General features: G+C 41.3%; 1 protein-coding gene and 1 pseudogene across 1 annotated transcript; both read right to left on the minus strand.

The window, feature by feature from the left end:
• Positions 1-2,385: 2,385 nt before the first annotated feature.
• Positions 2,386-12,459, minus strand: LOC107529746 (alpha-enolase pseudogene; annotated as a pseudogene).
• A 311-nt stretch (positions 12,460-12,770) lies between these two features.
• PABPC4L (poly(A) binding protein cytoplasmic 4 like) lies at positions 12,771-14,350 on the minus strand. The gene has a single exon (XM_016203244.2). The coding sequence runs from the start codon at positions 13,881-13,883 to the stop codon at positions 12,771-12,773; it is 1,113 nt and encodes a 370-aa protein (XP_016058730.1). The 5' UTR covers positions 13,884-14,350.
• Positions 14,351-14,903: the final 553 nt, after the last annotated feature.

The following is a 14,903-nucleotide window of genomic DNA, read 5'->3' on the forward strand; positions in this document are numbered from 1 at the left end:
GAAGTTGGGTTCCCACCCTTTCTCTGAAGGGTGGGAAATAGGGTGTTATCTCCTTTGATGTTTACATTTCAAAGAGATGAGTTTCAGGTCCTTGAGAAAGGCATTACTTGAGTTATAAAACTGGCAAGAGGTTCTGCAAGATTTACATACATTTCAAAGGGACAGAAAAAAAATCTACAATTGAAAATTTTCTGAGGTAAACGCTCTAAGGAAAGGCAGATCAGAAACCTTTAGTCAGGAAGAAACTTGTCTAAAGTTTAGTGTAGCTGAGGGGAAATTTAAGGTCATCATAGTGACCCAGAATATGTATCAATCCAGTATGAATGAATTATTTATCATTCAGGGGTGGAAAGGATTCAGTGTGATCAATCTATCACATGATAGCTGAACTCCTCAAAAGATAGAGCCGTACCAGTAACTTAACGTTAGTCTCTACTGCTAGGTGGTTGAGCTTTGAACATCAGCAATACCTGTTACAGGCTCAGTGAGAGAGAGCCCACATTGTTGGGCCCAGGCACATTGCCAACCTTGTTATGGCTGCTCTTTTCATTTGGACAAAGTGTAAGCATTCTGGTGGTAAAGACAGAATATTATTGCTGCTTTCTGTTTTTTGTTGGTTGGTTGGTTTTATTATTTGGTATTTTAGCAATGCTACAATTAATAAACATGTACTATATCTTTGCTCACTTATGTAGGCCTAGTTGTAGGACTAATTTTGCTTGAGTTGTTTAGTTAATTATGCTTGTACTGATATTTTGTAGATAATTTTGATCAATTAATTTAATTAAACTAATTTGAGGGATGGAGATGTTTCAAATCTGGGCTAGATACAGTCCCATTAATGATCATGGGTTTTGTGGGTTTTTTTCTGTTCACTTTGACTCCTGCCCCATAGATCTTCTGAGTCCCAACTCAATGTACAGAACCTTCTGACCCTTGGTATTTGTGGACTTCTGGGATTTCTGTTAGAGTTAGCAATAGATGTAATTAACTAATTAAATCCTAACACAATAGCAATACCTGCACATGAATGATGATTTCATGTTCAAGAGTGTTTTTTGATATTTTGTAACATTCTTCATAATAGCTTAAACTCAAAAATAACCCAAATGTCCATAAGCAGTTGAAGTGATAAATGCATGTTAGTATATGCAGGTCCTTGAGAAAGGCATTACTTGAGTTATAAAACTGGCAAGAGGTTCTGGAAGATTTACATACATTTCAAAGGGACAGAAAAAGAATCTACAATTGAAAATTTTCTGAGGTAAATGCTCTAGGAAAAGGCAGATCAGAAATCTGGCATCAGATGAGGCATCAGATAGCCATGAGTATGGGGATGGATACACGTGCATTATGTTAAGTAACTGAAGTCAGACCCAAATAAACACGTGCTATTTCATTCCATTTAGATTAGTAAAAACTAGCCCAAACTACTGTATTACGTTAGAATTCAGGGTAATGCTCACCTTGGAAAAGGAAAGAGGGTGCTGGGTGGGATTGGAAGAGACAGGAAAGGCAATGTCTGTTTTTTGGTTTTATTATTTGGTATTTTAGCAATGCTACAATTAATAAGCATGTACTATATCTTTGCTCACTTATGCAGGCCTAGCTGTAGGACTAATTTTGCTTGAGTCGTTTAATCAATCATGCTTGTACTGATATTTTACATTGTTAGAATGCTGACAAAGTCTTATTCTTGACCTGTTTGTGATTACACAGGCCTTTATGTAAAAATTATGGAGCTGGACAATGGTGTTCTATATACTTTAATGTATATCTATTATGACTCACAATACAAAATAAAAAGAATAAAAATCTAAGATCTCACAGTTGTGTATAAAATGATTATTTCTTAAAACATGGTTAGACTTTTCCCAGTACTTTGTAAAAATTGTTTTACTTGAATTTTTTTTGTTCATCAAAAAGAACATATTTTAATGATAATAAAATAAGTGAGTATAGGAAATTTCTTCAGATATTAACCTCTATTAATTAAATATTCTTTCTGATAATTTTTCTTGGTCACTGAGGACTTTTTATTTTGCACCCCAAACCACTGGGGATCTTCCCTGTGGACACCTGGGAGGTTACCCTGTGGATACATATAGCTACAGACACTTGGTGCCAAGCCAAATGAGAAAAACAATGAATTGGGTCAATCGAAGGATTACAGAACTAGGGTGTTCAACAGCATTCTGTATGGTCAAGCTTGGTTTCTGAGTTAGCTCTAAGGAAGAAATGAGAGAACATCACAGGGATGAGAGAGAGGAGCTAACTACCAGAGGTCCCTTCTAGCATCAACTGGGACCTTGAACTGTCCTGGTGAACATCAGGAGCAGAAGTTTAATCAGCCAACTATTAACTCAGGGCTCACCTGACTATAACTTACTTGGCTATGGGGTTTCTAAAGTTCCTGTCAACATACTGAGCTTTGCTGCCCAGTTCTTCAATTATGAGGAGTTGGTTGTATAAGCCAATGCTCAGATCATCAAGGTGCACCAGTGTGGATCTGCCCAGGGAAGAGGACCAGTCTCCCCAGAACGATGACTGAGATATGGTGATGCCCCACCCACTGGACAAGGCCAGCTTACAGAACTGAAGAGACTTGGTCACAGAGCCCATGTGGTTCATACTGAGTGGGAAGCAGTTGAACGATTTCTCTCCCATGGCCTTGAAAATCTGTTTAGGATTTGTCACTTCGACATCATCCCCCATCGCCCGGATTCCTGTACTTGGCAGTGTACTTCTGCTGAGTTCCCCAGTTATCTTAGACAAAAAGATCTTCAAAAGACACCACTGGGTAGTCCCAGGTGAAAGGCTTTGTTACATGGGGCAGGTACAGAAACCCAGGTACAGAAACCCAAGTACAGAGACTCACCAGGGCAGGAAGCCCCAGATGCCTAGCAAGGGGCAAAACTGGGAAAACAACAATCTTGTCCCCAAGGTAACCTATCCTCTCCCAGCCTATCGCTGGTGATGTTGTTTAGACCCCCTGAGCATTTCCTCCCTACAGGTAACACCTAGGCCTCAGTCGTATTTCAGCTCCGGGCCTAGAAAAGCAGCAAAACCAAACAAGTGGTGCTATGACTGCCTCGGGACCAGCTACATTGACTACTGACCCCCTGCCCTGGCACCGACCTATCAGCGGAGGCCACTGCCCTGAAAGAGCACAACTGGAAAGCTGACGAATATTCTATGGAGACCCTCCCCTGAGCCCTCCCCTAAGATTCCCACCTGCAAAGGATCTAGTGTGTGTTCCCCAGCAGGGGAGCAGGCCAGCACCCTCTCCTTCTTTCCTCCGAGGGGTCCCTATGAGACTTGCAACCAGGGGAGCAATGTGCAGGGGCAGCTTGTCGGGGGCTCACCCCCTGAACCCGTCTCCGAGGCCCCCCTCTCCCTGACTTCCCAGGGAGCCAAAGCAGCCCAGCCTGGGCTCTCCTGTTTCCTCGTCTGTGCCCTTCCTTGTTTCACTGTCCCAAGTATATTTTTGCTGCCATCATGGACCCAGTGCCCTTTGGCTCAGTGCTGTGTAGCCCTTCCCTTCGGATATCCCCATCCTCCATCCCCTTTTCCTTAATTAAATTCAATTTTTCTTAATCTACTGTCTGAGATGGCTATTTAGCCTGCCCGAGCGCCACCGACCTTAACCTTTCAGGATCATTGAGATCAGCTGGCTTGTCCCGTGCACTGTACCTGCTGGAGTCACTGGGTGACTTGAAGTTCCAGTCATACTTTTCCAACCTGAAGAAGTCAGAGGCAGCCACAAACAGGCCAGTGACAATGGTTTCCATGTGGCTGGCTATTCCCATCGCATTTTCCAGCAGCTCGAGGGCTGCTTCAATCTCCAGCAGCAAATCTGCCTTCGTCTCCCACATTGGTGGCATCTTTCATATATTTCTTCTTGATGACAATATTCAGGTTGTGATAAATCTCTGTTCCAATGCACACGGCTTCCCTGAAGTTTATTGCACCAACGGGAAGGAATATAAACTCCTGCATGGCCATCTTGTTGCTAGCATTGGAACTGGCAAGAAGACTTCATTCAGAACTCTCAACCAAGTGGTGTAATATTGTAATTTTAACTTGCAGCAAATAAAGTCAAGCAGTCTTTTATATTTACATTAATTTAATACTCTTATTTTTAAAGGTCTTTCCCAGTCTTTTCCCTATTTTCTAATAGACTGTCCCTCTTTTATTAATTGATTTACAAGAGTGTTTCATATAAACTGAAACCAGGTCCTTTGTCAGATGTATGAATTATAACTATTTTTCTCTTTCTTTGGCTTGTGTTTGTCTCTGTTAATTTTTCTGATAAAAATAATTTCATATTGTAATAATCCTTTTGTTTTAAGTTTTTTGCATTTAATATGAGAGACATTGGCTATAATTATCCTTTTTTTTAATATTAGTTTCAGATTTTCTTGTCAAGAATATGTTGCATTTTAAGTTAAGAAGTACTATGATTTAGTATTCTCTGAATAATTTTGTGTAAGATTCTTGGAATTTCCTACTTAAATATTTGGGAAAATTCACTGATGAGGATTTCTGGTCCTAGAGTGTTCTTTGTAAAAATATTTTAATATCAGGTTTTCTATTCTTTCTTATTTCAGTTCTGTAAGTCATATTTTTCATGGACTTTGTAACATTACTAAAATCGTTAAATATGTTGAGATAAATGTGCTTATGGTAGTATATTGTTTGCTTATACTTACTGTAGGATCTAAGTGATATCCCCTTTTCTTATTCCTGATTTTTAGTCTGTTTTCTTTCTTGATAAGTCTTACCAAGGTTTTATTAATCATAAATCATTTCAAAGAAGCAACTTTTGGTTCGGTTGATTTTACATATTTTAGTGTGTGGGAGTAGAAAAATAATTCTCCTTACACCTTCTAAATTCTTCTGGCTGAATGAATTAACATGATGAAGATTAACATCAAATTAACATGATAAAGATTAATAGGAAAAAATGACCCAATGTATTACCTAAGTCTATACATGGACTTCAGAAGAATATGAGATCCCAGGACACACTGGGCAGTTGGGGCTCATATGCCGTTCTGGATAAAGGAGAGCGAGAGGGACAATAAGCCATGCATAAGTAGATGGGAAAGAGGGAACACTTGGTGCGCAAATTCTTGCTTGGCCACCCAGAGACAAGGGGACACCGAGGGGAAGCTAACAAACAGACTTGCTTGGATCGTCCCTGTTGCCACACTTAATTCATATATATCAAGGTACATGTGCTAAAGTGAATATGCTAAGTTTCCCTTCAAAAGCAGATTTTTCTACCTAAATTCCTTTAGGCAGGTAAAGGGTCAAAGGTTCTTTCTGTGTCCCTTGTTTCTTAAAAATAACAGGCTTAAATTTAGTATCTCAAAAGACATATTTTGGGGTGGCAAACCCTGGTTCCCATCATAGTTTAAGACACAAAGTAACTATGACAAGATTACAACAATTCAGGTGGAACACTGCTGTGACGTGATTAGTAGTAGCTGTGCTGTACAGTTATTTTAATATAAACTACCATAAAAAGACGGCTTTTAAACCCAAAATATGTATTTTTGTAATTTGAATTTCTAAACTAGAAGTGAAATGAGCTGATTCTAATAATTGTACAATGTGTTAATCCACTTACAAACTTTAAAAAATTGCCATTTTTAGTGCCTCATGTAAGAAACAACAATGTAATGACACTACATTCAGAATGAGCCGCTGTCCCCTTTAGCAGAAATGTTGAATTATAGTTTGCCTAAGGAATACCAGGATTGCTCACGTTTGCGTATTTAGATGAATAGTGCATTTCTACAAGGTTGTGCTGTAATTGGAACTTAAGTCACATTTGTAAAGTGTTATCTGTCAGAGCCTGAAGAGACCCAAAGAAAATGTATGTCATTATGCAAAATTACTAATTAAGTACAAGTAATTTAGCAGATAATTTACATGTTCATTTTATAATAGAAATTATTTAGTTTTAGGGTTCTCTTTGTATTTCTCAAGTAATCTTGACCTAAGGGATCACGTACTGTTAAGAAGTATAAATTATGGAATGAGACATATGTTTAACTGACTCATAGAGCTTTTGTTGTGGCTAATGATTCCTCTAACAGTAATTTCATAAGGGAAAACATTTTCTTTTTAAGTAAATAATGTTCATTACCTCTTAAATCTACTGTCACTTGACAACATTAATGTGGAAAAATTTCTACCTTCTTGATTAGCTCTCCAAGGATATTCAGCAGCTTTAAATTAATATTGATCAAACAGAAACCATCATATCCATCAAAATGTTCCTACAAATGTGGATGCACAGGAAAATAATAATATTGCAATAGATTATAGAAAGAAAAAGACTCCTCCTGAAATATACTGTCCAGGGACACTTCATTTTATTGCACTTCACTTTATTGCACCTCACCAATGTTAAGTTTTTTACAAATTGAGGGCAAGACCCTCCACCAGCGAAATGGTTATGACTCACTTTATTGTGGTGGTCTAGAACTGAACCACAATATCTCTGAGGCATGCCTGTAAATATAGTATAAATTATGAATATAAAAATTGTGTAGGAATGGCTGATTTGTGTTGTGGTTATTGATAAGCACTATGTCCATTGATAATCTTAAATATTTCAATATGAAAAATTTGTATCTGTATAGTCAAACAGTGGCTATATTGTGTTAATAATTGTTACCTTAATGCTGCAGCTTTGGGAAGAAAATGAAACAATTTGCCTCCTTAAATTGATCATTTTTAACTAAATCATCAGAAAGCTCCATGAGGGTAGGAATTCTGTTTATTCAACAGCTTTAGTACCACTTTAATTGAGGTGGAAATCCTCTCACGTTATTCTTTCTGTCTTATTTTAGTTTAATTTATTGTTCATTTTCAATGACTTTTTAAACTTTGATGTTTAATTATTTTAGTAATTGATATGGATCTCTATTTAATGCTATCAAATTTCCTCTCACAATTACTTTAGCTGTATCTCAGATCTGGTAAGTCCTGTTAAAATGTTGAGATATGTTCCAGTTTGATGTGTATTTCCAGTTTTATCCAAGAATTATCACTGTGCGTTTAATTTCTAAGTAGAAGAACTTTTTGATTCTCATATTTTTAAATTTTGTTACAAATTTCTAGTTGTATTGAAAAGAGTTCAGAGAATGCCCTTTGTTTTATTTTTATTTTTTGAATGTATTAAGATTCTCTTTGTGACATAAAAATGGTCAATTTTCACTTGACTACCTGACTTTAAGAGCAAAGGAAGGTCATGAGAGTTTTTTAAACTAATGACATAATCAAATTTGCATTTGCCAAAATTATATAGGGTAAATAAAGATAAGATTACCATATGACCTCAGCACCAATTTTTACCGATTGTAATCTATACAATATAAATGTCACTTTTATAAGTACTACGAATGGAATATTAGTGAATAGAGTGGTGAATACTACTAGATTATCATTTCTAACATCTCCCTTGGTAATTCAGTAAAATAATGATGTCAAAATAATCTAGTTATAATTCTAAGATCTGGCTTGCATTCAAATTGAGGCGCTTCTTTGATTAACAAAGATTTGCTGGAAATACTTTTATAAAGGCTGACTTTAACTTCAAGGAACTAGAATTGGCAATATGTCAAAACCGTGGTACATTGATATGCCACTGGCACATTTACAAAGATAAAATGGAATGTAAATCAAAATTGTGATTCACTACAGACTGTCAGATATGGTTTCCTCAGATAAGCAAATCTCATTGGAAATACCAATTTAAAAACACACACATAAAAACACACAACACAATGAATCATGACCAACATTCCCTCGATGCAAAAAAAAAATTTATAACATTCACCATTTCAGTGATATTGCCTTCGAAACTCCAATGTGCTCTTAAGTATTTGGCAGAACTTCAAACTGGCGATATTTGTAATATCTAAGGTGATGTAAATATAAATGGGTTAACAAAAACTGATGCAATATCATTGTACAAACTGCCAGTATCTCTTAGAAGCTAAGCATTTTCTCTACAATGGCAAAGAATTCCACTAAGAGGATCATTTTTCTTCTCTTGTTTGATGTATCCAATTGTTTCATTCAGGGGAACTTCAATGCAGTTCAGAGCATTCTGTGAGCTCTAAGGTAAAACAAGAGCATGAGACAAAACCCACCCATAGCTATGTGTTTCCTCTCAGCAAATTTGCAAATAATCCAACTTGAACAAATTCAAATCCTAGTGTATTATAACTCAGAATTTCCTATATTTGGATATTTTTTAAATATACGTTACATGGTTACAATGTGTGAGAATTATACCACATTTGTGTAGTACAGAAAATACATACTGAACAGCTTTGGAAAGTCCAGGTTTGTTAATTCTTATCATTTAAATGTATTAAAGGGCCTAATAATAAATCCTTTAGTAAAGAAAATGAGCACCCATTAATTTATCTTTGTGGTTTATTTTTTACATATTGGGGTCATTTTCTAGGCATATAATTTTTTACTATATGTGGATTTATTTGAAACATTCTTGACCATTTGTTATCTGTTGATAATTATTTTTGGTGGAAATCCATTTGGGTGACTAAATTGAATCTAACCTTTTCAGGTATAATTTTCAGTAGATGCCTAATTTAGAACTAATAGAGTATAATTATGTAAAAACATGGGTCCAATTACCAAACAAAAATGAATTTTATGCAGAATATATTGCATAATTTATTGCCTACAATTGTACAACTTGAGATAGAGAAAAGTCACCAGGTTGACTCAAGTGTTGGAAACTATTTGTAGGGAGGAAACCTACAAATTTCAAAACCTACTTGTAAGTAGAATTTAAAGAAAAAAGAAAATATTAAATACTGAAATAAAAAAAAAATTAAAAACACCCAGAATTTAGTGGATGCATACTCTTACATCCATTTCTACTTGTTTCTTCCCATCACCAGCCCACTCTGCATGGAACTGGGCTGGGAAAGCCGACTCCTCTCTCAATTTTAGTGGCAGATCTTGTTGAACCTGTATACCAGTGATGGACAATGAAAACAGAGGGGGAAGGTTTTTTAAAGGTTTCTAGGAAGGGCACGCCTGGATGTTGCTGCGTCTCGGTGTGATGAGGGATTCCTGTAACCATCTTACCGTCTGCCTGAAGATGAGGCTAAGATACGGAGGGGAAGAGCCAAGGAACTCCAAGAGAGATGACACTGAAGCCCTGATATGTTTTGCCTGAAGATAAAAGTCTGAATGCTTTGTTAAAATTTCCTTTTCTAGTGTGAGTTGGGAATTTCTGTTACTTGAAGCCAAAGATATCCTGAGGATATTTAATTTGTTCCACCTTTTATTTTTTTATCTTTATTGTTTAAAGTTTTACGGATGTCCACTCCCCCCCCATTTACCCCCTCCACCGTCCTCCCACCCCCTCCCCAGGCTTTCACCATACTATGGGTTACGCATATAGACATGTAAGTTCTTTGGTTAACTTCTTCCCAGCCCCACCCCTCCTTTCCCTCTGCTATACATCAGTCTGTTGCATGCTTCAGCGTCTCTGGGTCTATTTTGTTCCTCAGTTTATTTTGTTCATTAGATTTTAAAATGTAGATTTTAAATATTCTCTTTTCTACCTACTGCTTTTTATCTACTTTTTAAAATTCCATTAGGAAGCAGATTTTCCAAATATAATACAAGTAAGCTAATTCTAAATCCTCAACAATTTTACTTCAACAATTCAATTCAGAAGTGTCCTTTAAATATCAATTGAAAACTTGATCTATATTAGTGGTTCTTCTCAATCACTGGTTCCCTAATTATGAGTAACTTAAGAAAGAAACACTAGTTCATAGGCAAGTTGGTCTTTTAAAACATGCGATATGTGTACTGTCATTTAAAAATGCAAGTTCTTTTCAGAAAGAAAAGTGATCTTTGAAAAATTAGAAACACTTAAAAATTCAATAAATATAAATCATTTTCAGACATGGCTTTCCACTGAAATATTAGACTTTATTTGATCTTTTCCATACGGACTTACAAAAATATTAACGACACAAAAATACCAATTCTAAACCACTTTAAATAAAGTTTACTTTTAGCAACGATAAATTTCCATTGAAAAATAAAATGTTAAAAGGCACATTTATTGAATTGGCTGTACATGCAGGCAGGCATCTTACACAACAATCTTGGCAACGTGTGTGCAGGAAGGGAGGCAAGAGTAGAAGCAGTAGCTCGAGGCGTCTCTATGTAGATTACCTTTTACTAGAATGTTTATCAGAAAAGTGAAGACACCTTTTATTTAACCAAGGCACTAAGACATGCAAGATTACATTTGCTTGAAAGAATGAACCTCTACTCTCAACTAGGATACCTTGATATTATCACACACACACAATTTAGAATGAACAAAATTTAAATAAATTAATCAAGAAATTCCACAGGATTACATATTTTTGTAAACTGACTTAGTTATTTCCTATGGTAAATAATTAAAAATAAGCAATTTCTAATAAGCAATTTCTACTATATGGTAGATTGTGCCATGAAATTATGGTTATAATTCATCCAGGCATCTTCTACTACATTCTATTCATTCTTTGTGCACATAAGAGAGAACACAGTTCCCTGATATTATTTTGGTAATCCATTTACAGGCCTTATGAAACACTGGTTAAACATTTAAACATTTTGATAGACTGGATTATCCAGAAAGAGATGTCAAGACTTGACACACACAATTACCTTCCCATCTTGTTGCCTGGTACCCCTTCTTAAAAACTCTGCTTTTGAGGTAAATACTTCTCAACACAGTGATTCAGAGAAACAATGAATTAGAGCTGGCATATGCGATTCACATAGATTCTTACAATAGATCAGTATTTACTGAAACATGTTAGTAAATATTGAAAAGCAAGACACTTTTAAAAGATACACTATAGTCTGTGGATCAGATACTCTGTATATTTATTTTGTACTGCTAACATAGGAAACAGAAGATTTGACTATATGGTTACAGAAAAATAACTAAACAGATTAAAAAACAGAACAGCCACAAAACAACAAAACTATTTTCTAGACACCTTTGGTATGAGTAAGTCAGAATTTTAAAAGTAATTATTTAAATGTAAATAAATAACTCCAACTACCTCTATTCTCAAAGTGGATTTAAAACAGCATGTAGTTTTAAGCAATATAATAAAGCCCTTTACACTTGATCTCAGCCAAAAAGCCAAGAGGTAATTAAAGCCCTTTTTTAAAAATCCTCACTCAAGGATGTTTTTGTTTTTTTTTTTAAAAAAAATTGATTTTGAGAGAGAAAGAGGGAGAGAGAGAGAAACCCATACGAGAGAAACATCAATTGGCTGCCTTCCATACGCACCCCGAAAGGCAACCTCTTTTTGGTGTATGGGATGAAGCTCCAACCAACTGAGCCACCCAGCCAGGGATTTTTTTTTTCTTTTTCTTCTCTTAAATAGCCCTTTATAAAGGATAAAAAGGATCTAAGTAATATAGATGAAAGTCAGGAGAGAAGGAAAGGTCTGGAAATTGGACTAAAACAAAAATTATGCTGGACAACAGGCTAAGTGATATACTTTCAATTTATCAGAAAATCAATGAGTGAGCTTCTGATCAATCAAGGCTAAAAACGAACCTGAAAGGGTTACATAGCTCTCACCGTGTAATAAAGGGAGACAAGAGTTCATAAGAATAAAGCAACTTTTACTTTTCTGAACCCTGAGACAATATCACTACATTGAACAGTAGAAAACAGACACTAGAAAACATAGCTGTTAAGCATAATTTCTATGTTCTATATATATATATATATAATCTTTTTAATATAGGGTATCTGATAAACACTGAAGGCATAATATTAAGCTACCTAGGTATGAAGAGAATTAAGACCAGGCCAACTTTTTGTCACCTAAATTGCTTTATAACTTAAGGAATGTTGAAGTTAAGGTTTTACTATTCAAGTCACAATTTTGACACCTAGCAAGCAAATGAATTACGCTCAACTGACGGAAAGAAGAGCAAAATATCCTATAAAGCGGGTTTGTAGGCAACACTAAAAACTCCCATCATCAATTTCGGCTGCCAGAAAAACAAACCATGCCAGGATATAAATTTAAAAGAAGCCCAGCGATTACCAGTACTTTAAACATTCATTCAAAATAAAACTAGATACTGAATTTGTACTAGCAATTTTTAAAATTTTGGTTTCTTTTTTTAAAAATAACAAAACACAAAAAAAACAAACTTAGATGAGAAATGAGAACCTCTGTTTGTGAAAACAAATTACTTGGCCATCCTTAGGTCAAAGAACTATTTCGAACATAGTTCCTTAGAAGAAAGTTAAAGCTATTGAGTTTACCAAAATACGAAAATACGCAATACACTCAATTACCTCACTTCCGTTGGTTCAAAAGGTGAAATAAAAATGTATCTCATGAAACCTATCGCCATGAATGCGTCAAAATCAGGAGGGAAAAAAACCCCCACAAACACACAGGCACACACAATATTGTAATGAAAACATGTGCGTCTGTAAAATGAGCCAACCTTCTAAGACTCATTTATTTTTCAGCAAAAGAAAGAAGAAAAACAGGAAAAAAAAAAGCTTTGTAGACAGGCCCTTGGATCACCAAGTTTGCTAAGCTCGGCTGCAGCCCGATGGGAGTGGAGCTGGGCCGGGCCGGCGGAGGCGGAGGCGGCCGCGCGCGCCCCCCAGCGGCGCTCGCGGGCGACGCGGGGACCCCCTCCGGGGGACCCCTCTCCTAGGGCCGCTGCGCCAGCGCGATGCTGAGCGGCTTGGAGCCCAGGGTGCGGCCGTTCATCTCGGCCATGGCCCTGCTGGCCTCCTCCGGGGCGCAGAAGCAGATGAGGCCGAACCCCTTGCTTCGCCCCTCCTCCTGCATCACCTTGACCCTGCTGATGGACCCGAAGGCGGAGAACTCCCTGCGCAGCTTCTCCTCGTCGACCGTCTCGTCGAGGTTCTTGATGTAGAGCTTCACGCCGCGGAGCCGCCGGAACCTCTCCTGCTTCTGCTGCTCGAACAGCTGCTTGAGCTCGGCCTGGCGCTCGGCTTTCTTCTGCGCGCGCCCTACGAAGATGGGGTGCCCGCTCAGCTCGCGGCCGTTCATCGTCTCCACCACGCGCCTGGCCGCCTCGTGCGTGTCGAAGCTCACGAAGCCGAAGCCCTTGGACTTGCCGCTGGCGTCGGTCATCACCTTGACGCTCAGGATCTTGCCGTACTGGCTGAAGATGCCCTTGAGCGCCTCGTCGTCCACGTCGTCGCCGAAGTTCTTGATGTACACGTTGGTGAACTCGCCCGCGCGGTTCTGCAGCTCCGCCTCGCGGGCGCGCCGGTTCTTGAAGGGGCCGGCGAACAGGCGGCAGGCGCCCAGCAGGCGCCCGTTCATCTCGGCGATGGCGCGGTCGGCCGCCGCCTGGCTCTGGAAGTGCACGAACCCGTAGCCCCTGGAGCCCTGGTCATCGCACATCACCTTGGAGCTCAGGATCTTCCCGAAGGCGGAGAAATGCTCGTACAGCGTTTTGTTATCGATGGCCCGGTCCAGGTTCTTGATGAACACGTTCCCGATGCCCGATTTCCTTAGGTAGGCGTCACGCTGGGACCACATGAGCCGGATGGCTTTGCCCTGGATCAGGTCGAAGTTCATGGTGTCCAGGGCCCTCTGCGCGTCGGCCACGTGCAGGAAGTTCACGTACGCGTAGCCCAGGGAGCGCTGGGTGACCAGGTCCCTGCAGATGCGAATGGACAGCACGGTCCCCGCCGTGCTGAACTTGAGGAACAGCATGTTCTCGGTCACATCTGCAGGGAGGTCGCCCACGTACAGGGAGGCCTGGCGGTACTTGGGGTCGACGTCCATGCTGCTGTCCCCAGGGGCGCTCACAGCGACTCCTGCAGGAGGGCGGCCGGGCCGCCGCTGGGGGCCGGGCTCGCGCGCGCCGGCCTCTGCGTCCCGGCCGAGAGCTGGAGAGATGGGGTTCAGGGGCAGCTCCCCCAGGCTCAGGCAACAGGCTCATCAAAAGGCCCCCCGGCAACCGCCCAGGCCCTGCCGGGAGACCTGCGACATAACTTTCCAACCTCCGAGAAGGCCGGCGGGGGAGACGCGCGTTCCCGGCCGGTGCGCGCACGGGCTCCAGGTGGCGGGCTGGCCCGCGGTCCCCGCGCTCCGCACGGACGCCCCGGCGGCTGGCTTCCGAGTGAAAAACAGGCCTCGCTCGGGCCGGTTTAGAGTTACAGCGGCGGGGAGAGGAGAGCCACAAGTGGCCTTGGAGGCCGCGGGCCGGGACGCGCGGCGCGGGCCCGGCCGGAGCCGGAGCCGCCGGGACCGGGTGGTGCGGGCGCCGCGGCCGCGCTGCGGCCAGGAAAGCGCGGGCCCCGCCAGCGTCGGGTCCGCAGACCCCCCGGCGGCCCCCGGCAGCGGCGGGCGGGCGGGGAGGGGGGGCGGCGGGCGCACCGCCAGGCGCGGGGACGGCCGCGGCCCGGCCGGCCGGCGGCGGAGCGGGGTCGGGGGCTCACCCGTGCGCGGCCGCGGGGCGGGCGGGAACCCCGGAACTCGCGCGCTGAACTTCCCGCGCGCTCGCCGCCCGGGGGACGCGTTCTCGGCGCCGCGTTCGGGGAGCGCTCTCGGCTCGCCCGCCCCTCCCCGCCTTGCCCACCCCTCTCGGGCGGCGGGGCTGACGGGCGGGAGGCGGCGACTCGGCGCGAAGGGCCGCCCGGGGGAGGGGCGCCCGCCACCCACCCGCCGCGGCGCCGGGTCTGCGCGCGAGCCGTCCGGGGGCCGAGCGGGGCCTGCGGCGCGCCGAGCGCCCTCCATCGCGCCCTCCGCTGCGGGCTGGGCTCCTGCGCTTGCACCTTGTTTTCCAGAATTCTGCAGGATTCC

This window comes from Miniopterus natalensis, chromosome 4 (genome assembly GCF_054644295.1).
Source record: "Miniopterus natalensis isolate mMinNat1 chromosome 4, mMinNat1.hap1, whole genome shotgun sequence".
NCBI classification, from domain to species: domain Eukaryota; kingdom Metazoa; phylum Chordata; class Mammalia; order Chiroptera; family Miniopteridae; genus Miniopterus; species Miniopterus natalensis.